The 24,660-nt window shown below is 45.8% G+C and overlaps 1 protein-coding gene across 3 annotated transcripts in view; it reads left to right on the top strand.

Annotated features, from left to right (window-relative positions):
* epha8 (eph receptor A8) overlaps nucleotides 1–24,660 on the top strand; it is a 178,861-nt gene that overhangs the window by 90,372 nt on the left and 63,829 nt on the right. For all 3 annotated transcript variants that reach the window (XM_072715766.1, XM_072715764.1, XM_072715765.1), the window contains 3 exons: nucleotides 19,786–19,941; nucleotides 20,424–20,810; nucleotides 23,966–24,090. In XM_072715766.1, coding sequence (XP_072571867.1) covers nucleotides 19,786–19,941; nucleotides 20,424–20,810; nucleotides 23,966–24,090 — 668 coding nt within the window. The remainder of the gene's footprint in view (nucleotides 1–19,785; nucleotides 19,942–20,423; nucleotides 20,811–23,965; nucleotides 24,091–24,660) is intronic.

Below are 24,660 nucleotides of genomic sequence, written 5' to 3'. Positions count from 1 at the left end.
TGCAGGTTTGGTCACCATATCTTAAAAAGGACATTGCGGCCTTAGAAAAGGTGCAGCGTAGGGCCACAAGAACGATTCCTGGTCTTAGAGGAATGTTATATGAGGAAAGGTTAGTTGAGCTAAATCTGTTCAGCCTCAAGCAAAGGAGACTAAGGGGGGACATGATCCAGGTCTATAAGATTCTAACAGGTCTGGATGCTGTTCAACCAAATAGTTACTTCAGCATTAGTTCAAATACAAGCACTCGTGGCCATAGGTGGAAATCAGCGGGAGAACATTTCAAACTGGATTTAAGGAAGCACTTCTTTACACAGCATGTAGTCAGAGTATGGAATAGTCTTCCTGATAATGTAGTGCAAGCTGAATCCTTGGGTTCCTTTAAATCAGAGCTAGATAAGATTTTAACAACTCTGAGCTATTAGCTAAGTTCTCCCCAAGTGAGCTCGATGGGCCGAATGGCCTCCTCTCGTTAGTATAGTTATTATGTTCTTATGTTCTTATTTGCTTTGTCACTTGAACCGTTGGCTCAGGCTGTCCGGCAGTCAAAATTTATATAGAGATATCGTGTAAATGAGACTTCAGTAGTTAGAGTGTCCTCAGCTGGATTAATAATCCTTCCGTCGAGGCACTGGTTGTTATTTCAGTTTGTTATTTTCTTCTATTATTTTTGAAGGTTAATCTGGACGGGAGTTTTAAACCTCTGTCGGGGGCACGCTTCGGGCTTTTGGTTTGAAATGCCAATTGTCTTCGAGTTCAGCATTTAAACGCCGCCTCGAGTCCGGTACACCTTTGAAGATTAGGTAGGTTTAGTTTTGTTTGTGGTTATTGGAGTCTCATTGTTCATGAGGTAACATTTTGTCGACTTGTCTTTTCTCTGTCTTATAACAGTGACGTTTCTTTTGAGCGTGTTTGTTGTGACGGTCCCTGGCGACGTGTTTCATGGGATCTGTATTTTTACGCTCTAGTTACACATGTGCTCACGCTGTTGTGTGTTTGTGCTGTTGTCTCTTTGGTAGGTATGTCGTCGTCCTCAGTAGTCGAGGATTTCTTTGCATTTCCTTCAGAAATATTATTGGAGAGGTGCACGAAGGAAGAGCTTTTACAAATTGCCGAACGATTCAATGTGGAGGTAACGAGCAGTGATAAGAAGCTTAAAGAAACGCTGGTAAAAGTTGTGAAGAGTGCACTTTTTGAGCGAGGCGTTTTAGAGGTAAGAGCTCAACCTATTAATCCTGAGGAGTGTTTATCCTCCTCTCCTGGTGATGAAAAAATACAGTTTAGTGAGATGTCCTTACAAGAGAAGCAGTTGTGTATTGATGCGGAGAAGCTTCGTGCTGAACGTGATGTTTGTGCTTTAAAAGAAAAAGAGTTAGAGAATGATTTTGAAATAAAAAGGTTACAACAGCAGTTAGAGTTACGTAAAATAGAACTGCAATTTGAAAAGGAAAGAGAGGAGAGAGTTTCAGCTGCGGAAACTTGAGCTAGAGCTGAAAGTAAAAACCGATCCAATTGCTGTTCAAGTATCATCTGAGTCCGTGTTTGCTGCGCCTGTGTTTGACGTTTATAAAAACATTAGGCTTGTGCCGCCGTTTTTGGAGAAAGAGGTGGAGACGTATTTCCAGCACTTTGAACGCGTCGCAGAATCCTTAAAATGGCCAAAAGGATTTTGGACTATATTATTGCAATGCGTGTTAGTAGGGAGAGCACAAGAGGTGTATTCCGCGTTGATGATTGAGCAAAGCGCCGATTATGAGATCGTAAAGCCTGCTATTCTACATACTTATGAATTAGCACCGGAGGCATACTGCCAGAAGTTTAGGACTCATCTTAAATCTGAGAAGTGTACTTATCTTGAGTTTGCTAGAGAAAAGGAGAATTTGTTTGATCGTTGGTGTTCCTCTGTAAAAAGTACCACTAAGGAGCAGCTTAGGGAGCTCATTCTTTTGGAGGAGTTTAAAAGTTGTGTTCCAAATGTTGTTGCTATGTATCTCAACGAACATAAAGTGACTAAGTTGTCTGATGCTGCTCTTATGGCGGATGAATTTGTTCTTACTCATCAAGGAATTGCTCCTTTAAATGAACCGAATAGATCGAAGCTGAGTGTGTTAGTTAAAAATAACAAGATGGTAGCACGTCAGAATGTTGTGTCTACTTCCGCTGATAATGTTTCGTTTACACGTACAAAAGGAGAATTGGTTTGCTTTTATTGTAGGACGCCAGGACATAAAATATCGGATTGTGGTGTTCTTAAAAAGAAAGACAAAGCTGTTAATCCTGTTGGGTTAATCTTTACTTCAAGTGTGAATTTTAGTCCTGACAAGCAAATTGAGCAGAGGAACATCCCTGAAATGGGAAATGTTAATAGTGTTGATTTTGGGCCATTTCTTACTGATGGGAGTGTTTCTTTACCTGGCTGTGACGAAAGAGTGCCTGTTCGTATCCTTAGAGATACTGGGGCTGGGCAGTCATTTTTGGTTGGAGGACTTTTGCCTTTGTCTGAACGTACTGCCATTGGGTCTCATGTGTTGGTTAGAGGACTTGAAATGGGCTATTTGGAAGTTCCTTTACACCGCATTCACCTTAACTCCAAACTTGTGACCGGTGATGTGGTTGTAGGGGTTCGTGAAATGCTTCCTATTCCTGGGGTTACTTTCATACTTGGCAATGACTTGGCTGGAGGTGTTGTTTGGGAGAAGCCGGATGGTGGAGTTTCCCCTATAGTTACTCCTATTATAGAGCAATCGAGTAGAGTTGATTGTCCTAACTTATTTCCAGCTTGTGCAATCACTCGAGCAATGGCCAAGAAGAAGGTGCAAGATGAAATGGATATTCTTAGTGACACTTTTATTTCATCTATAAATTCTCAATTAGAGTCTGATACTGTGTGCACTGCAGCAAAAGATGAGACTACTGTACGTAACTTATCATGTGCTGGTGATCAGGTTGACAAGACTGCTTTCATGTCTGAAAGACCATTCATATGTGATGACCAAGTTCAAATTTGTTCTTTGTCTCCACTTTATAGCGTGTCTCGAGCTGAATTGATTAATGCACAGCACGCGGATAAAGCTCTTCAAGAATTGTATTCCTTCGCTGCTGCTGGACAAGAAAATAAAACTATGTCTTCCTTCTATCTTCAAGATGGATTGCTTTGCAGACAGTCTCCTATGGGTTTTGAATCTTCACTTAGTCCTAGGAATCAAATTGTTGTTCCTCTAGTGTTTCGTCAGGCTGTTTTACAACTAGCACACCAGGGCCTTGTTGGTCATATGGGGGTACGGAAGACGTATGATAGAATCCTGAGGAAATTTTATTGGCCTAGAATCAAGAGAGATGTGATTAATTTTATACGATCTTGTCACGTTTGTCAAATGACGGGGAAATCAAATCAAAAGATTCCACTAGCCCCTTTACAGCCTATTCCTGTAGTAGCCACTCCGTTTGACCATTTAATTGTTGACTGTGTTGGTCCTTTACCTCGATCAAAGGCGGGACATGCCTTTTTGCTTACTGTAATGTGTCAGTCTACACGTTATCCTGCAGCTTATCCGTTGCGATCGATTACTACGAAATCGATTTTAAAGGCTTTAACAAGTTTCATGTCTGTTTTTGGCATTCCAAAAACCATCCAGTCTGATCAGGGCTCAAATTTTATGTCTCGACAGTTTCTGAAAGTCATGCAACAACTCAAGGGTAAGCACAATATATCAAGTGCCTACCATCCCCAGAGCCAAGGAGGATTGGAAAGATTCCACCAGACTCTTAAGTCACTTTTGAGGTCATATTGTGTTGAACTTGATTGTGACTGGGAGGATGGGCTTCCTTGGATGCTGTTAGCTATTCGTGAGGTTGTACAAGAGAGCACAGGTTTCAGTCCTAATGAGTTAGTGTTTGGACACATTGTCAGAGGGCCTATTGCTGTTTTGGCAGATGATTGGAAAATGTCTGATCCACCTGAGAATGTCTTAGACTACGTGAGCAGTTTTCGTTATCGACTCTATGAAGCCAGGGCTATTGCTTTACGAAAACTGAGTAAGTCTCAGGAAAAGATGCAGAGGTTGATTGATCGCAAGGTTGAGTCCAGAAGTTTTCAGGTAGGCGATCAAGTTCTTGCTCTACTACCTGTAGTGAGTACTCCATTCCAGGCTAGATTCGCTGGACCTTATATGATAGCGAAATGCTATCCTAATAACAACTACCTTTTAAATACACCTGATCGTCGGAAGAAAGTACAGGTTTGTCATATTAATTTATTAAAGGCTTATTTAACTCCTGTACCGTCTATGCCTGTTAATGTTGTAGCGGGTGACATGGTAGATTCTAGTGTCTTAGATACATTTGTCGAAATGCCTGGGGTTTTGGAGGTGGAAAATGGTCCTTCTCGTAATATAGTGGAAGGACGACTTAACAATTCTGACGTTCTTGTAAATTTGCCTGATTATTTGTCTCATTTGTGTGAACCAGAGAAGACTGATATAATTAATTTGATAAGTTCATTCTCCTCTCTTTTTTCTGATGTTCCTACTCGAACTCATGTCATTGAACATGACATTGATGTCGGTATGGCTCAACCCGTAAAACAACATCCATATCGAGTAAATCCTATAAAAAGGAAGTTGCTTCAGAAAGAGGTGGATTATTTACTTACTCATACTTTCGCTGAACCAAGTTTTAGTTCATGGAGCTCTCCTTGTATTCTAGTGAATAAACCGGATAATTCTTATCGATTTTGTACTGATTACCGGAAGCTTAACGCTCTTACAAAACCTGATTGTTTCCCTCTACCCCGAATTGATGACTGTGTCGATCGTGTGGGTTCTGCACAGTTCGTCAGTAAGTTCGATCTCTTAAAAGGGTATTGGCAAGTGCCTCTAACATCTCGTGCTAAGGAACTATCTGCTTTTGTTACCCCTGATAGTTTCTTAAAATATACCGTTATGCCCTTTGGGGTTCGAAACGCTCCGGCTACATTTCAGCGTTTAGTCAATCGAGTGTTGTCCGGGTTGACGGGATGTGAAGCCTACCTGGATGACATTGTTTTGTACAGTTCTTCTTGGTCCGAACATCTTGCACAGATTCGTGAACTTTTTGAGCGTTTGGATAAGGCAAAGGAAGGTGGTTGGTGGAGGATGTGTAAAACCTAACAACGCAAAAGTGGAAGCCATCTGTAACTTTCCCGCTCCCACTACTCGACGTGAGTTACGACGTTTTCTTGGGATGGTGGGATATTATAGAGGGTTTTGTAAAAATTTTGCAGATGTAGTTGCCCCTCTAACAGATTTATTAAGTCCGAAGAAGCCATTTGAATGGTCACAGCAGTGTCGGAGTGCCTTTGATAATGCGAAAGCCCTTTTAGCGAATGCTCCTGTGTTGATGGCCCCAAATTTTGAAAAACCATTTTTGCTTGCCATTGATGCCAGCGCCTATGGTGCTGGTGCGGTTCTTTTGCAAGAAGATGCTAAAGGAATCGAACATCCGGTGAGCTATTTTTCAAAGAAATTTACTCGGTATCAACAAATGTATTCTACGGTCGAAAAAGAGGCTTTAGCCCCGGTTTTAGCCATTCAACATTTTGAAGTTTATTTAACTTCAATCTGTGGTCCTATCATTGTTTATACCGACCATAATCCCTTGATTTTTTTTAATCGAATGCGTGGTAAAAATCAACGAATCATGAGATGGAGTCTTATTTTACAGCCATTCCATTTATCCCTTAAACATATTCGTGGTAGAGACAACTTAGTTGCTGATGCTCTCTCCCGGTTGTAAGGTATCCCAGTGGTGTTGGTTTTCCCCTCATATCCTAGGGCCCAGGAGTCTGAGAGTGAAGTGGAGTGGGACATCTGGAGGATGAGTATTAGTGTACAACTTTACAGAATGTTATGTCAGTGTTTTGGGTGTTGTATCTTTTATTGTTGTGTTTTGTCGGTTCTTTAGATAACCTCCTTCTGGAGGGGGAGGTGTGACGACCCTGACGTTTTCTCCAGGCCCTACTGGGAAGAGTGTGGCTGATCTTAATTGGCCTATCTTATAATTAATTGCTAATTGGTATTCTATATAAGACTCTGTAGGGAGGGAGACTGGGGGTGGGTCTTTGTGTGTTATGTAGTCATTTGTTGACCCCTTTAGTTGTTCTTTCGCTTGTGCATTTTATTTTTCTTTTTGTGCTATGTAGAATAAGGGTTGGTGGTGATTATTTGTTTCTCTATCCCTAGACTTTATTATGTGACTTTTTCTACTGTTGAACCCGTACAAATAATAAATAATCTTTATTGGTTATATGTATTCTGTTTCGATCCCTCTTTTATGTTGTGACCTCAAACGAGCGGGTTGTAACACCGATCCCCATCAAAAATACTTTTCACCACATCTCTCTATACGATGATGATATTTTGTTGTATATTAATAAGCCCGTTCAGTGGATTCTGCACATTTTGGAACTGTTTGACCATTTTAGCTATCTTTCAGGATACATGATAAATTGGAATAAGTCATGTTTCCTCCCCTTAAACCAGTGGTTCCCAAACTTTCTCTGCAGGGCCCCCCTTTTCAAGATAGGAACATTGTTGAGCCCCCCCATTCAAACTCACAGGTTCAGATTCAAACTTTATTTGAAATACAACTCCCTTTTCTAATTGAGCGAAACAAATGCAATTACAAAATACAAATGGTGCAATTTCACCACTGTGGGAGAAAAAAGAGCAATCAATTAAAAATAAAAGTCCAACATTAGTTTGAAATTACGCAAATGCAGATTTAACATTCCTGTCAATATTCATTGGCGTACACAAATTAAAGTTTTACGATTATTGCATTTTGTTTTTAATGATAACCGGAGGTTTCAGCCTATACTATAGCACAAAACAACACTAAATCATACCCATTAATTGATAGTCTCCCTGCACTTCATGTAGAAATTTTTAAACCTTGTTTTTCATGATATGGTTAGATTTTTTTGTTGCTAAACAAAAAACGTTGTCACGTGGTACAAAAACCTTGCAAGAGCAAGATGACTTAAGACAGATCATACAGCACCTCTCAGCCGACTAAACAAGCTGGAACAGCCTCCGTGACGACACAACTCTGCCCTTATTAGCTGAAGAACGTGACGTTTGTATGATGTCTGTATCCCAGGAAGTTCCGATGCATTATCTGCTATTTCTCCCGAATATCACGTAATTATTTGTTTAATCATCCAGTCTGTGAAGAGATTATTTTAGAGTGGCACATGCCCCTGAGGCTATCCCATTGGTGCGCCCCTCCACAATACCTCTGCGCCCCCCAGTTTGGGAACCACTGCCTTAAACTTTGATTTTAATTCCTTCTCGCTTCCTGGCGTTCCATCTGTTATTAATTTGGTTAAGTCTTTCACATATTTGGGTATAGACACAATATTAGTCATAATAATTAAAAAAAAAATTGTCACAAGTCAAGGCAGATCTTTTGAATTGGTCACATTTACCTAAATCTTTATATGCTAGTATATTGATAATTAAAATGAATATTCTCCCTCGTATAAATTTTTACCGGGCTATGCTGCCTTTAGCAGCCCCTGCTCATTTTTGGGACCAGATTAATTTAGTTCTCTCTAATTTTATATGGAATGGGAAATGTCCTCAAATTAAAATCTCTACAATTCAGCGTAATAAGGTAGATGGAGGTCATTCATTCCCGAATTTTAAGCTATATGCCCAATCTTTTGTTCTGCGTTCCTTACCTATCTGGTTTAACTCTGACACTAAAGTTGCGTGGAGATCCATCGAAGAGTCTATCGTGGCCCCACAGGATTTGAAGGACTTAGTTTTTTTGTGGTATTTCCATTAGGTAGTGCAGGCTGTGATTTGGCCCTATAATATCTCATGTGATTTCTACATGGAGATCCGCAGAAAGACAATCCAAATCTGTGGTTAACTGGCATCATCGCTCCCCTCTCTTCAATAATCATAAGTTTTTGACTGGTAATGTCCCTTTTTGCTATTGTGGGGTTAAGACTTTCGGAGACCTACAGTATTTAACGAGAAAGTTTTAAGAACTTTTCAGGACATTAAGGCTCGATACCATGTTCCCGGTGCCTCTGTCTTTATGTATCTATTTATCAAATCGGCCATGCACTCTTATGGGGTTCCTTTGGATGCCGATTTACCTCTCCATCCACTCCAAAAGCTAATATGTTCTGATAATTTTAATGCCATTTGTTCTGCATCCCACATCTATTCTTTTCTTCTTAAATCAACATATAAATCTCTTGGTGTGGTTGCAGTGTGGTCAAAAGACCCAGGAAATGAGATAAAGGACATTTTCCCCCGTTACACATGGAAAACTTTGTCCGTATCTTCCAGGAATCCTAACCACCAAATGATTCATTGGAAGCTTGCTCACAGAATATATTACACATGAATATTTCTTCCTCTTTAAACTGTAATCTATGTTCTCAGGGGGTTGTAGGGACGTTTTTACATTTTTTCTCGGAGTGTCCAGCTCTTCTTTCATTTTGGAACCAGCTAGCTGTTGATATATCTCTTCTAATAGGTAGGGATTTGTCATTAACTCCCACTCTGTTTTTTTAAATGACTTTTCAAAATGGACATTTACCTCCTTTCAAAAAAACCTTCTTCTTGCTGCTTTTACTGCAGCTAAAAAATTACTGGTTTGCTGATGGTACCCGTATTCAATGTCTAGATGCTTATTGTCACGCCCACAGGGGCAATAATCACTTAACAACAGGTTCTATATAAAACAGACGCGATCACTGGACAGATCGCGAAGTATTGTTGCCATCCATGACACATACTAAGCATTCATTTGTCTATTGTCTCTCCCACTTGCCTTGCCTGTTCCGACCTGCCCTGCTGTCTCGCCTGCCCTACCCCCCTCACCTATCCTACCTACCTCCTCGATCCTGCCTACCTGCCCTCTCTGTCCTGCCTGCCCGATCATCTCTCATCGTGTTCCCCGTCCCTCCGTCTCCTCGTCCCATCTCTCTATGTAGGACTGACCTTCCCGGCATCTGACCCTCTGCGACCAACCCGACTATTCTATTGGATTCTCCCTGTCTGCTTTGGTATACCTGATCTGAGAAATACAAGGCTCTCTCGCATATTGGGGTTCGCCTCTTCCCTCACAGTGGAGCGTGACAGAATACTTCGCCTTAATAACAAGAGAATTATTGAAGAACACCATGAGTACTTCTCCGATGAGTCCGGTTCGTCATTTCGCTTCTCACATGTCATGCGTCCGACTGGGCAACTGCCTTATGGATGGATGACAGCCGACTTCTAGACTCTGCACGAGAATTTCAGAAGGCGTTTAAGGGGATTTTTGATCATCCCGCCATCGGACGAAGTCTGGGGGAGAGATTATTTGATCTCAAACAGGGAGCCCGAACTGTGGCTGTGCTGGCCAGAGGAGGTCCTCAGAATCCTGTACAAACGAGCGTTCAACCTGGAAGTGCAGGATGAGCTGACCTCCCGAGGTGCCACCCTGTCCTTTGAGGACTACATCGGTCTTTCTGTTGCGATCGACAACAGTGTCCAGGAATGACGCCACAGACGACCCCGCCAAATCAACGCTCCAGTGCCCTCTAATGTCCCGGAGCAACCGGTGGAACCAATGCAGCTCGGACACACCCCGCTCTCCACCACCAAGCGGCGCAGACTCGCAGCTCAGGGATTGTGTCTGTACTGTGGGGCAGCAGGGCATTTTTTACGTTCCTTCCCTATTCGACCGCCACAACCTGATACCCTGACCAGGGTAGGCACCTACTCGTTTATCAGGATCTCCATGACACAAGTAACTGTTCCAATAGTGATAACCTGTTTTGGGGAGGAACATCATACACGGGCATTGGTGGATTCTGGCGCAGCTGGTAATTTTATGGACTTCACTTTAGCTCGTACTCTTAAGCTTTCCCTACAGGTGCTCAGTGTCAATGGACAACCTCTTCATGGGGGAGAAGTAAGCACGGAACCAATCAAGCTACAGGTGGGGGTTTTTCATGTGGAGTTCCTTAGCTTTTTAGTGCTTCCTCAGGCTAAGGATCCAGTAATTCTCAGACACCCCTGGCTACAACAACATAACCCCCGGATCGATTGGAGCACGGGTGAGCTAGCCGCATAGTCCGATCAATGTCTGATCCAATGTATGGCTCTACCCTGCTTTGTGTCTTCAGTGGAGAGTCCCAAACCAGAGGACCTGTTTCAGATCCCGACTGAATACAATTTTTATTGATGTTTTCAATAAAATCCTCTCGTTTCAGCTACCTCTCCACCGAGAGTGCGATTGTGTCATTGACCTCCTGGAGGGGGCACCCCTTATTCGCCCGTCCACCTCCCTGGTGTCAGCCGGGTTCTTTTTTGTAAAGAAAAAGGATGGTGGACTCTGCCCTTCTATCGACAACCGGGTCCTTAATGCCATCTCTGTGAAAAGACGGGAGCCGCTACCTCTAATCCCCTCTGCGCTCAAACAATTAAGGAAAGCAACTGTATTCACTAAACTAGACCTCCGGAGTGCATACAATCTAGTCCGGATTCGCAAAGGGGATGAATGGAAGACCTCCGTCATCACTAATACAGGCCAGTACAAGTATCTCTTGATGCCTTATGGGTTAGCTAACAGCCCCTCCATTTTCCAGGCCTTCATGTACACGGTGTTCCGGGACATGGTAAACCGGTTTGTGGTGGTTTACATAGATGACATTATGATTTATTCATCCTCCCTCTCTCAGCATGTCTGTCACATCTGCCAGGTCCTCCAGAGGCTACAGGACTTCCACCTCTTCGCGAAGGCAGAAAAATATGAGTTCCACAAGACCCAGGTACAGTTCTTGGGTTATGTTATTAGTCCAGGAGAGGTGGCCATGGACAAGTGTAAATTTACTGCTGTTCAACAATGGCCACTCCCTTAAGGAACTGCAGCGGTTTCTAGGTTTCGCGAACTTCTACCGACGCTTCATTCGAAATTTTAGCCAGGTAGCCGCTCCTCTCACCTCACTCACAAGGGGTGCGAGTTCCCACCTGAAGTGGAACCCCAAAGCAGACGCCTCCTTTCAACGTTTAAAGCAAGCCTTTTGCTTGGCCCCTGTCCTACAACAGCCATGTCCAGACCACCCCTTTGGAGTCTGGAGTGGGTGCAGTACTTGTTCAATGTCATCCAGTAACTGGCCGCCGACACACGTATGCTTTTTTCTTCAAAAAACAAATATCCACAGAATGTAACTACGATGTGGGGGCCCGAGAGCTGCTGGCGATCAAGTTGGCTTTAGAGGAATGGAGGCACTGGCTAAAGGGATCACGTCACCCATTCCAGGTGTTCACTGACCACCGGAACCTAGGGTATCTGCGGAAGGCTAAATGTCTGAACCCACGCCAAGCCCGATGGACCATGTTCTTTGCCCAGTTTAATTTCACGGTTACTTACTTTTCAGGTAAAAAAAATGCAAAAGTTCAATTCCCCCGAATCAGCCTCTCCTGCCGAGACCATCCTGTCACCTACCTGTTTTGCCGCGCCCATCACCTGGTCCCTCGAGGAGAACCTCCAACAGCTCAACGAATGCTCCACACCTCCTCCCGGATGCCCACCTGGACGGCTTTATGTCCCCAGTTCCCAACGGACTGCCGTACTCGAGTGGGTACATACCTCCGGTAACACAGGACACCCTGGGGTATCTGCCACATGACGACTGGTAACGCGGAGGTACTGGTGGCCAAGATGGAGATCGACGGTTGAAGAATATGTGGCTTCGTGTCCTGAGTGCTCCCAACTAAAGTCATCCCACCAACCACCAGCTGACCTGCTTCAACCTTTACCCATCCCATCTCGTCCTTGGTCTCATGTGGCCATGGACTTTATCACCAACCTCCCAAGGTAATACCGTCATACTCACTTTCTCCAAAATGTATTGTCTACTTGCATTACCAAAGCTGCCTAATGCTACAGACCTAGCAGATGTCCTCCTCACCCGGGTTTTCCACTTCTATGGGATACCTAAGGACATGGTGTCTGATCGGGGTCCCCAGTTTACTTCCCGTGTATTCAAAGCCCTGTGCCATAAACTAAGTCTTACGTCTGCGTATCATCCCCAGTCTAACGGCCTAGCAGAACAGACCAATCAAGAGGTGTCTAAAGCCCTTTGACTCCTGTGCAAAAATAGACCGACTGATTGGGCCACCCATCTCGTTTGGGCCGAATATGGGCTTAATGCCCGGGTAAACCCAGCCACCCGTATTACACCTTTTCAATGTGTTTTAGGATATTCCAAACCTCTCTTCCCTTGGGATGCTAAATCCTGTGACGTACCACAAGTAGAACAATGGTACCAAGGAACCAAGAAGGTATGGCATCGTGTTCGGCAAACCCTCTCCGATCAAGCTATCCGGCAGAAGACCTAGGCGGATAAGCGACGGCGGCCCCCTCCTCCTTATCGAGTGGGCCAGCGCGTTTGGCTATCCGCCAAGAACCTTAAACTACCCTCATGCCATAAGTTGTCTGCTAGATTCATAAGACCCTTGAAAATAGAGCGGATGGTTGCCCCTCTTGGCTGCCAATAAACAGCTAGTAGCGCTTCTATTTAAACCGGCATATCCCAGAAGCCTGTCTAAAGTATTGTTGTCGTTTCCGAATGAACCGTACTGATCATTTTGCCTGTGTCTTGTCTTCCCTGCTTGTCCTGCCCTGCTGTTCCATCTACCCTGCCTGCTCCTTGCCCTTCTCCGACCTGCCTGATCCCACCTGACCTGCCCTGATGATCCTGCTCCTTCTCCCTCGTCATCCCCATGTCTCATCCATACGTGTAGGATTGACCTTCCCAGTGCCCGGCTTCTGCCCGTACCTCGACTATTCTATTTTGGCTGTTCTTGGTTCTATTAATAAACCCTTTGGCTACTGCACTTCGGGGGCTGCCTTCTGTGTCAGTACTGTACCTCATAGAATACTTCGCCTCCGAAGCATGGACCCCGCAGAGAGCCATCGTCTCCAGCAGCAGGTGGATCAGCTCACCACTCTCATGTCCCAACTCCTTGAGAGACAAGCTTCTCAAGTCCAGCTGCCAGACTCCCCACCATGGGCTTCCGCTCCCGTACCCTTTGCTATGCCCGAGAAGTATGACAGCAATCCAGATCACTGCAATGCTTTTCTCATGCAGTGTAGTCTATATATGGAGGAGCACCCTGAGTGGTTTGTGGAGGATACCGCCCAGGTTCGCTTCATGATCTCGCTTCTGACAGGGTGAGCCCGCGACTGGGCGACAGCCCTGTGGACTGACAACAGCCCATTATTGGATTCAGCTCGTGACTTCCAGGCTGCCTTTAAGGAGATCTTCGATCACCCCACGGTGGGACGCAGTCTAGGGGAGCGAATGGTGGATCTACGCCAGGGATTCCGGACCGTGGTGAAATTCTCATTAGAATCGCGGCAGGACTTCGTTGGCCAGAGGTCTGTCTACGCATCCTCTATCGGCGAGCTCTTAACCCCGAACTACAGGATGACAGGTCCTCCCTGTCATTCGAGGACTTTATTGGACTTTTGGTTATGCTGGATAACAGCATTAGGGAGCGGCGCCGCCGACGAGCCCGTCCTCAAGTCCCTCCTGATCCTGTCCCTGAAGATCGCCTGGAGCCCATGCAACTTGGACGAAGCCTTCTGACGTCAGTCAAGAGAACACGTTGCACAGCCCAGGGTCTGTGCCTTCACTGTGGAGAGGCCGTGCACACACTCCTGCCCAATTCATCCCCCTCGCTTGGAACCCTCTCTTAAAATCGCTAAACAGGTAGGTCCTGCATCTTTCCGGCTGCAGTTGCCAAGCGTTTATCGGATTTGCCCTACGTTTCACACTTCCCTGTTGAAACCGGTTCACTATAGTGCAGCGCATCCTCCCGCAGACGTCACAGTCCCTCCTCCGAGCCCCCTGCAGGATGGCTCCACGGTATCCCGGGTGACGGCGCTCCTGGACTCCCGACAATGGGCGGGGCGCCTCCAGTACTTGGTGGACTGGGAGGGATTCGGTCCCGAGGAACGATCGTGGGTTCCGGCTACTGACATTTTGGATCCCGAGTTGGTGACGGACTTCCATGCCGCTAATCCTTTCAAGCCAGGTCCCCATTCGCAGGAGCACCCATGTCGCCCCTCTCGGCCGCCAATAAGCAGCTAGTAGCGCTTCTATTTAAACCGGCATATCCCAGAAGCCTGTGCAAAGTATTGTTGCCATTTCCGAATGAGCCATACTGAGCATTTTGCCTGTGTCTTGTCTCCCCTGCTTGTCCTGCCTGCCGTGTCCTGCCCTGCTGTTCCATCTACCCTGCCTGCTCCTCGCCCTTCTCCAACCTGCCTGATCCCACCTGACCTGCCCTGCTGCCCTGACGATCCTGCTCCTTCTCCTTCGTCGTCCCCACGTCTCGTCCATACATGTAGGATTGACCTTCCCGGTGCCCGACTTCTGCCCGTACCTCGACTATTCTTTTGGATCCCCTTTCTGGTTTTGGCTGTTCTCGGTTCTATTAATAAACTCTTTGGCTACTGCACTTCGGGGTCTGCCTCCTGTGTCAGTACTGTACCTCACAGATTATGAGAAAATTAAGGAACTCATTGATCTTTGTTAATGTATATTTACATTTGTATGTACTTATCGATCTACTTTGTTGTATATTTGTTTTGTATTAATCAATAATTTTACAATTTATAAAAATGTATTATTCATTTATCTAATTTTATTAAACAGATGTTTACCTGAGGGTTGATTTCCTTTTTGTTCTTTTTCTTTTTAGGGTGGGCTGGGTGGGAGAAAATTGTTTACCATCTGTATTCTGTGTTATACATTCTTGAATATAAAATAAAAACAATTGTTCAAACTTTATATTAAGTGCACCTTCATAATGCATTCATTATGCATTTATAGAACATTCAGTGCACCTTCATAATGCATTCATAGAACATTCATAAGCAGCATGCAAGAACACTTTAACATCCTTACATCCCTTAACAGCTTTAATATACATTAATAACAAACATTACATGATTATAAAATTATGTTTGTTGTTATTATAATGTTTGTTATTAATGTATATTACAGCTGTTAAGGGATGTTAGCATGTAAAGGTATACATGCATGATGTTCATGAATAATTTCTGAATACTTAATGAATACATTATGAAGGTGTACTTGTCACGCCGGCGGGGAGGCGAACAAGGAAGCAGGCGAATCGCAGCAAGGAGTTAGGGAAACGTGGGTTTTAATGGAGGGACGGACAGGCACGGACACCACAACGAGACACTACAATGACAGATCTAGGGAATACAGACTGAGACTCGGACTAAATACACAAGACTAGGTAACAGAACGAGCTACAGGTGGGAACAATTAGGGCGAAACAGGAGGTAATGAGATGGGCGTGGCACACATCGGGAGCGGACGGAGCGGGGCGTGACATAACCCCCCCCCAAAGGCGCGCACACCGGGCGCGCCAGGGAGGAGGCGACGGACGGGACGAGGGAACAGGACCTGAAAGACAAAACAGAACGTCAACCAAACCCAGGAAACAGGACGGAGACGCAAAAGACGAACAGGGACGAAACGAAGGACAGGACCTGACAGAGAACAGGGAAGGCGGAGAGACAGACCCAGAAGGGAGACACAGGGGGAACACCCACAGGCGACACGAAAGGGCCAGGGGTGCCAAAAGGAGGGACAAAGGGACCAGAAGGAGAAACAGGCGGGGTGAACGGAAAGGGAGGAGGAACAAGGGGAGCACGAAAAGGCCCAAGCGGGCGACGGGCAGCGGCCGGAGGGGCCGCAGGGGAGAGGGAGAATGGAGCAGGAGGGGACCACCCAGGGACCAAGGGGACGGGACGAGGGAGTGACGGAGGGGACCAGGAGGGAGCAGGAGGGAACACCAGGAAAGGCAGGCAGGAGGGGGAAGCCGCGGCAGGCGGAGGCGCAGCCGGAGCCGGCGAAGGCGCCGTCCGACGCCAAGCCGGAGCAGGGGGGCCCGGAGGCGGCCGACCGGGAGCCGGAGGCGGGACCGAGGACCGGCACCCAGGAACCAGGGGGGGACCCGGCGGCGACCGCCGACCCCGAGGCGCAGGACCCGCAGGCAGCCACCGAGCCACAGCTAGGGGCCGAACGGGCGAGCCAGGGGGCAGGGCGGGCGGGACCCAGGCCCGACGCCTGTGTCCCCGTCCCTTACGGGACACTGACAGGCGGGGTCCTGGGTGGTGTCGGTCTTGCCGGGGTAAGGGAGAGGGAGTCTCAATGGAGGTCCATAGGGCAATCCCAGAGGGATCCCATTCCAGGCCTTCCTCCTCCCCGGAGGAAGGAGCGGCAGCCAAGCAGTGTGGGACCTCCTCGGGGACAATGAGCAGGTCTGGGGGAAGTCGAGGCAGGGCCTCAGGTGGGGCCGCGGGCAGGACTGGAGCGGCGGCCTCAGGCGGGGCCGCGGGCAGGACGGGAACGGCGGCCAGCTGGACAGGCGCCGCAGGAGGAGCGGCGGCAGCAGGCCGCATACGGAGCAGCTGCCTCAGGGTTTCTTCTACCCCGGCTAGCTGTGGGAGTGGGGAGTCAGGGGCTGCCCTGGCAAACTCCCTGCGGAGTTGCTCCAGGAGCGGAGCTGCCTCCGGGGAGTCTTTTCTGGCGGGTTCGCCAACCACCCGCCAGTACTGTTCCTGCAGGACTCGAAACCTGCTGCTCTCCTCCAGACAGGGCTGTGGGTCCGGGACCCTGTGGGATGCTGCAGCAGGCAGATCCGGTGCCGGCAGAACAGGCAGTTCAGGTGCCGGCAGGATGGGCGTTGCCCTCCCGCGGCCAGCAGGGGGCGCCGTCGCGGGGCAGAACCCCCCCCCAAAGGCGCGCACTCCGGGCGCGCCAGAGAGGGACACCCCGGCGGGCGCCACCAGCACGCGGCCAGCAGGGGGCGCCTCGGCGGGCGCAGCCTCCACGCGGCCAGCAGGGGGCGCCTCGGCGGGCGCCACCAGCACGCGGCCAGCAGGGGGCGCCTCGGCGGGCGCAGCCTCCACGCGGCCAGCAGGGGCCGTAGGTAAGCCAGGCAGGACAAGCGGGTCCAATGGGACAGACGGGTCAGGCAGAACAGGAGGTGCCGCTGACAAGGCGGCGGAAGCTGCAGCAGGCGGTGCCGCAGGCAGAGCGGCGGCAGCTGCAGCAGGGAAGACAGGCAGGATGAGTGGCGCCGCTGACGAAGCGGCGGAAGCTGCAGCAGGCAGTGCCGCCGGCAGAGCAGCGGCAGCTGCAGCAGAGAAGACAGGCAGGACTGGCAAGTCGAGCGGTGCTGCTGGCATCGCGGCGGCTGCCGCAGGCGGGGTTGCAGGCAGCACAGCCGCGGGCAGATCGGCGGCAGCAGGCAGCGCAGCCGCGGGCAGATCGGCGGCGGCAGCAGGCAGCGCAGCCGCGGGCAGATCGGCGGCGGCAGCAGGCAGCGCAGCCGCGGGCGGATCGGCGTAGGCATCAGCAGCAGGTGATGCCGCGGGCAGATCCGGAACACGCAGGTCCGGAGCCGGCAGGAAGGGTGCTGAGCGTGTGGGCGCCCTCCCTTTCAGGGCTTTGGGAACCCGGGGAATGCCGTCCAGTACGGCGCGAATTCCGCCTGGCCCCAGACGCTCCGGATGCGAGCCGGCCAGGCTCGTAGCAACGGTGTCCTCAAAGGCGGGGAGGAGATAGCAGGCTCCTATGAAGAGCGACGGAGTCTCTTCCTGGTGCTTCTCCCTTTGCTTGGCGAGCCGGCGTTGTAGCCGACGGAGGTACTTCCGGGCTTTGGTCAGGGGGTAGTCCTGCCCTGACGGGCGCTCCTCCCGGAGCAGGTCCCGGCCCCGGCTAGCCAGCTCCAGGGCTACCGGGTCCTGCTGTACCTCGGGCTGGGCATGCCAGTATACGAAGTCCTGCAGCAGTCCGAGCCGGCGGTGCTCGGACTGCTGCTTCGTATCTTCCGAGAGATCTGTCATTCTGTCACGCCGGCGGGGAGGCGAACAAGGAAGCAGGCGAATCGCAGCAAGGAGTTAGGGAAACGTGGGTTTTAATGGAGGGACGGACAGGCACGGACACCACAACGAGACACTACAATGACAGATCTAGGGAATACAGACTGAGACTCGGACTAAATACACAAGACTAGGTAACAGAACGAGCTACAGGTGGGAACAATTAGGGCGAAACAGGAGGTAATGAGATGGGCGTGGCACACATCGGGAGCGGACGGAGCGGGGCGTGACAGTACTGAACGTTTTATGAATGCAATATAAAAGCATTATGAAGATTTTGTTTAATTTATTTTGATTTGGGATCTTTTTTTTTTTAAACAGAATTTTATTGAATTTCAGTTGCACTGTTAAGAAGAGGACACGTTTTACACAGTTTAGAGTTTTACAGGAATATTTTTGAATAAATTTGTCTGCAGCTCATTGTTAAAAAATCGTAAGAAAATCGTATCGTGAACTCAGAATTGTGAATCGTATCGAATCGTGAGTTGAGTGTATTGTTACATCCCTACTGAATCCTGTAATTAAATCAAAAGGTGCTTCAACAAAGTATTAGTTTAAGGGTGTGTACTCTTATGCAACCAGCTTATTGTATTTTATTTTTTATATTTTCTCCCCTAACAGATTTGTTTGTTTTTCATTTGAATTTCATTTGAACAGGTTGTAGGTCACAGTAAAGGTGGGAAAAGTTTTGAAATGATTTTTGATTATCGTGGTCTAATTTTTTACTATCACAAAAACCTGTTATTTTAAGGTGGTGAATACACTTTTTATATCCACTGTATCCTATTGCTTTTTTCTGAGTACAGAGTATAATTTACTGAAGTTTAATTGCCTATCAGAGTGATACGGTCATATGGTTTTTTAAAATCTTTGTTGAAGTTTTGGGCTGTGTGGATGTGAGGGACTATTAGCTTTGATTTGTTGAAAATTATGCATAAAGACTAAAAGCAGACCTCCTGTTGAGCTGTACATAATACAAAACAATGCATATTTTAAAGCATCCAACCATGTAACAGAAACCAGTGAAATTCCGTGATCAGGTACCTTATTTCCACATGTTCTGTAGATAGAATAATTAATCAATTTTCCGATTCTTAGTACTGACTAGGCATTTTTGGAGAATGACTAAATGATCGAGTGAGTGTGATTAACAGTACAATCAGTGCTATAATAGGAACCTTTTTGCCTTCACCTCTCCAAAAGCACCAAAAGCATGCAAGAATGCAATACAAAAACGAATGGGTTCTTCTTGTTTGGAATAGCTAATCAGATCAAAAACCATTTTGCAAAGCCAGCATAATGTTCTCTCTCTCTCTCTCTCTCTCTCTAAGTGATTCTGCAAGTTAAAAAAAAGCTGGCATCTAATTTTTTATCATTTTTGTTTCACCTTATACATACACACACATATATGCATGTGCACACACACACAAAAAACACACATACTGTATAGGTTTGTAATTATATCTTTGTTGGGACTCTCCATTAATTTCTATGGGGAAAACTCTAATCCCAACATGACACCCTTAACCCCTGCCCATTACCTTAACCAGAAGTAACCAAACAAAATACGAGTCTTTTGGCATTATTTCTTTTTTGATTGCATTCACAGATCTTTATGGGGACCTGAAAAGGGGTCTCCACAAGGTCAAAATAAGAGGTTTTTATTACATTTTGGGGGACATTTGGTCATTCATTACATTTCACTGAAATACACATAAAAATGCATTTCAATGTTAAATGACTGTAACAAATAGTTGCTGCATAGCTTCAGAATGAATAATAACATGCTTTTTTATTGACTTCCATCAGCTTGTGAGGTGGGGTCCTACAAACCTTCAGCAGAAGACAAGTTGTGTAGAAAGTGCCCCCTACACAGCCATTCAGATGCAAGAGCAGCTCTGTTTTGTCCATGTGAGCCTAACTACTACCGCTCAGCTGCAGACCCTCCAGGCACACCATGCACAAGTGAGTGTCTGCTGAGGAGTGCCAATGCTCATTACGGAGTCAAATAAAAGGCTGGACTGAAATTAAAGTCATCAACACCACATCATGCTCTCGATAATAAAAATGTCATATGCACATTTTCCACTACAGCACAGTAAATAAATTAAAACAGCAATATAAAAGTCTTATAATTTGATTGAAAAGTTTTGACAAAAACTTTAAAAATCCATAATACTGGGTTACAGGACTAAATCAAAAGTACAAAAACAAGAAGGTAAACATTTTTTGCCCTGTTCATGATTACATTTTTGTTTGCGTTTGTATATAAAATTTTGCTTTGCTATGATTAATCTCATTCTGCACTGGTGAAAATGTTAGATGATAGGCTCCTTGTATGAAGGTGACTACAATAAAGATGTAGATATTTCAGTTTTGCAGGGTTACTTTTCATCATGGGGTATCATATTTTTCAAAACAGTTTCCTTTCCATTGCTCTCCTGCAGGACCCCCATCTGCTCCAGTCGATGTGATTTCTGAGGTGAATGGCACTTCTGTAAGTCTGGAATGGGGCCTGCCACTAGACCTTGGTGGACGGAGTGAGATCCTATACAATATAGTCTGCCTGAAATGTGTTGAGAACTGGACAAAATGTGAGGATTGCAGTGCAGCTGGAGAGAGCAGTAGAAGCAGCGATGGAGGAAAGAGGGGAGCGATCCCAGCTGTGCGCTTCATACCTCAGCAGACAGGACTGGAAGAGCAATGGGTTATGGTGTTGAACCTGCTAGCACACACAAACTACACCTTCAACATTCAGGTGTTCAATGGAGTGTCACACCTTAGCCCAGAACCAATGAAGTTTGCTGCTGTCAATGTCACTACAAACCAGGCAGGTAGGGAGAAGGCCACCTTATTGGTAACAAAAAGAAGCCCTTCCTTTTCTTATTGTGTTCTTGTTTATATAAAAACAGCACTTTTTATCCACTTTCTGGTGTTTTCATAATATAGACAGGTGTTCATAGTTTAGATTTCTTTTGTGTGTGTATATATATATATTAGTGCTGTCAAACGATTAAAATTTTTAATCAGATTAATCACAGGGTTGCTGTGGATTAATTTCGATTAATCACGATTAAATACCATTCATTTTCAATCTATATTAATCACATTTAATTTTACATGAGCAAACCGACTCAAGAAAAAAGGGAATATATATGCACTTAACATGTTTATTGAACATCTTGAACATGAGTCGGATGTATTCCATCTGCCACAGAAGTGCAATACCATGGACCCATATCAAAAAGCAAGATTTTTTGTTTAGCCGGACAACTTGTCGGATTTAAGGTACCTCAGTTTAAATGGTCTTTATCTTCGTTCGCTTACAATTAGCACGAACTACCGTAAATCCGACAAATAATCCAACTAACCATGAAGTCCAATTCTAGCCCGGTTAATTGCCATTGTTAGCAATATCAGTTGATAACACATTACGTGCGGTGCTTTACATATAAAACTCCGTAGCAACACATCCACAGATAACTTGGACGGTATAGCGTGCGACCGATTTAATGAGCCACAAATGAGAAGTAGTACTTAAACAGTAAAACTACAACTTTCCCTTCTGTTGATAAAAGGCGCAGCCATCTTGGATTCTGAACTCGGGATCCACTGTGCTGCTCCGAGATCTCCGAGAAACGGGACCGTGCATGTCGTTACTTCTGACTTCAAAACTCCGGAATCCGACTCGGAATACTAGTTCCGAGGGCAAATGGAACACACCAAAACTGCCCAAAATGGGTTGACAGAGACATTTCAGGGATTTTGAATCATTCTGCGCTGCAGATGGGTTAATTGCGTTAAAAATTTTAATCAGATTAATCATGATGATGGATTAATCCGCGTTAACCCGTTAATTTTGACAGCCCTAATATATATATATATATATATATATATATATATATATATATATATTATACATACACTCACCTAAAGGATTATTAGGAACACCATACTAATACGGTGTTTGACCCCCTTTCGCCTTAATTCTACATGGCATTGATTCAACAAGGTGCTGAAAGCATTCTTTAGAAATGTTGGCCCATATTGATAGGATAGCATCTTGCAGTTGATGGAGATTTGTGGGATGCACATCCAGGGCACGAAGCTCCCGTTCCACCACATCCCAAAGATGCTCTATTGGGTTGAGATCTGGTGACTGTGGGGGCCATTGTAGTACAGTGAACTCATTGTCATGTTCAAGAAACCAATTTGAAATGATTCGAGCTTTGTGACATGGTGCATTATCCTGCTGGAAGTAGCCATCAGAGGATGGGTACATGGTGGTCATAAAGGGATGGACATGGTCAGAAACAATGCTCAGGTAGGCCGTGGCATTTAAACGATGCCCAATTGGCACTAAGGGGCCTAAAGTGTGGCAAGAAAACATCCCCCACACCATTACACCACCACCACCAGCCTGCACAGTGGTAACAAGGCATGATGGATCCATGTTCTCATTCTGTTTACGCCAAATTCTGACTCTACCATTTGAATGTCTCAACAGAAATCGAGACTCATCAGACCAGGCAACATTTTTCCAGTGTTCAACTGTCCAATTTTGGTGAGCTCGTGCAAATTGTAGCCTCTTTTTCCTATTTGTAGTGGAGATGAGTGGTACCCGGTGGGGTCTTCTGCTGTTGTAGCCCATCCGCCTCAAGGTTGTGCGTGTTGTGGCTTCACAAATGCTTTGCTGCATACCTCGGTTGTAACGAGTGGTTATTTCAGTCAATGTTGCTCTTCTATAAGTTTGAACCAGTCGGCCCATTCTCCTCTGACCTCTAGCATCAACAAGGCATTTTCGCCCACAGGACTGCCGCATACTGGATGTTTTTCCCTTTGCACACCATTCTTTGTAAACCCTAGAAATGGTTGTGCGTGAAAATCCCAGTAACTGAGCAGATTGTGAAATACTCAGACCGGCCCGTCTGGCACCAACAACCATGCCACGCTCAAAATTGTTTAAATCACCTTTCTTTCCCATTCTGACATTCAGTTTGGAGTTCAGGAGATTGTCTTGACCAGGACCACACCCTTAAATGCATTGAAGCAACTGCCATGTGATTGGTTGATTAGATAATTGCATTAATGAGAAATTGAACAGGTGTTCCTAATAATCCTTTAGGTGAGTGTATATATACCTGGGGACAACATGCAAAATCACTGAGCCATCATGCCACACTATATCAGACATCCAACCATCCATCTTCCAGTCACTTTTCCAGTACAGGGTCATGGGGCACCCTATTTTATATTAGGAATCAGGGGCCAGAGCCAAAGTGCAGCCATCAAAGCTGCAGCAGAGAGAAGCAGCCAGTGGCTCTGGTTGAAGAGGAATGCCCCCTTCTGGGCTCCTAAGTGACAAGCTTAGGCTGTCATATATAGTTTCATGAGATGTCCGTCATCTGACATCAAGGCGACTCTCATGACTATTTGGGCATGGGACACAAGCTTAGGGCTGATCACCCTATAGCTGGCTGCCTCTGGTGAGGGTGTATAGTGTGAAAGGCCGAAACACCCCATGAGCCAGAGGAGCACTACTGATGATGCATCCCAAATTTTTCAACCTACACAAAACATCTCTAAGTTTAATATTCGCCATCCACCGACAAGCTTAACAGTGAACCTATTGTATTTGTATTTGAACCTATTATGTTCTTATGTTCTCATCTTTGCACAAAGGATAGTAACATCGTATCCTTTGTTTCGGAATCTGTCATATTCCATTATAATCTCCATCCATAATTCTTCCAGAAACATTTATCCAACATCTTCACATTATATTGAAGCCTATCTTGGAAACTACAGGGCAAAAGGCCATATCAGTATGTTTGCAGAAACAATATTAGGTCTAAAGAACAGATGCAGTGTGAAATATTACCATGGAGAGATTGTATACTTTTCTGGTCCTTATATCTGCGCTTATATATCAAACCAGTCAAAGCAGAATGCAGAACTGAGTAAGAGTTGTATTTACCCTGCCCTGTAGCACCCTCCCAGGTGATTGCAATCCGGCAGAAGAACACCAGTCAGAACAGCATCACTTTGTTATGGCATGAGCCAGACCAGCCCAATGGTGTTATCCTGGAGTATGACATCAAATATTACGAAAAGGTACATAGTTTTTCCTTGCAGTAAATTTGAGTGCTTGTATAATGTACACTCTGAAGTTTATTAAGCTACACTTCCTTGTTAATGTAAACAGACTCATGCTCCAAATAGCAAATTATGTGGCTACAACTAAATACATAGAGCATACAGACTGATCAAGAAGTTCAGTTATTGCTTGGATAAGCATTATAATGCATAAGATGTGTAATCTAGCATTTTTGCATCCAGCATAATTGTTGGTCCAGATCTGGTACTTCTAAATTCAGTCCCTACAGTTCTAATGAAATACATAATGGGCACTCCAATGCTGGCTTGAGAATACATCCAAATGTCTGCAGTACTATCACAAGCCTTCTGGTGTCTGGAGAATAACTAAACATTATAATAACAGTGCAAAATATGCAATATATGGAGTATTTAGTAGTTTAGTAGCATTTAGTCATTTGTGCTCTCTATTTGGTAATACATGCACTTCGGTTAGTAATTCATGCTTTCAAGTTAGCAATCTGTGTTCTTGAGTTAATAATTAGTTCCATTGAATTAGTAATTCTAACCTTACAAACTTGAGCACAC

The sequence above is a fragment of the Paramormyrops kingsleyae genome, chromosome 8 (genome assembly GCF_048594095.1).
Source record: "Paramormyrops kingsleyae isolate MSU_618 chromosome 8, PKINGS_0.4, whole genome shotgun sequence".
NCBI classification, from domain to species: domain Eukaryota; kingdom Metazoa; phylum Chordata; class Actinopteri; order Osteoglossiformes; family Mormyridae; genus Paramormyrops; species Paramormyrops kingsleyae.
The sequence above is the reverse complement of the archived record's forward strand: the minus strand, read 5'-3'. Positions and strand labels throughout refer to the sequence as shown.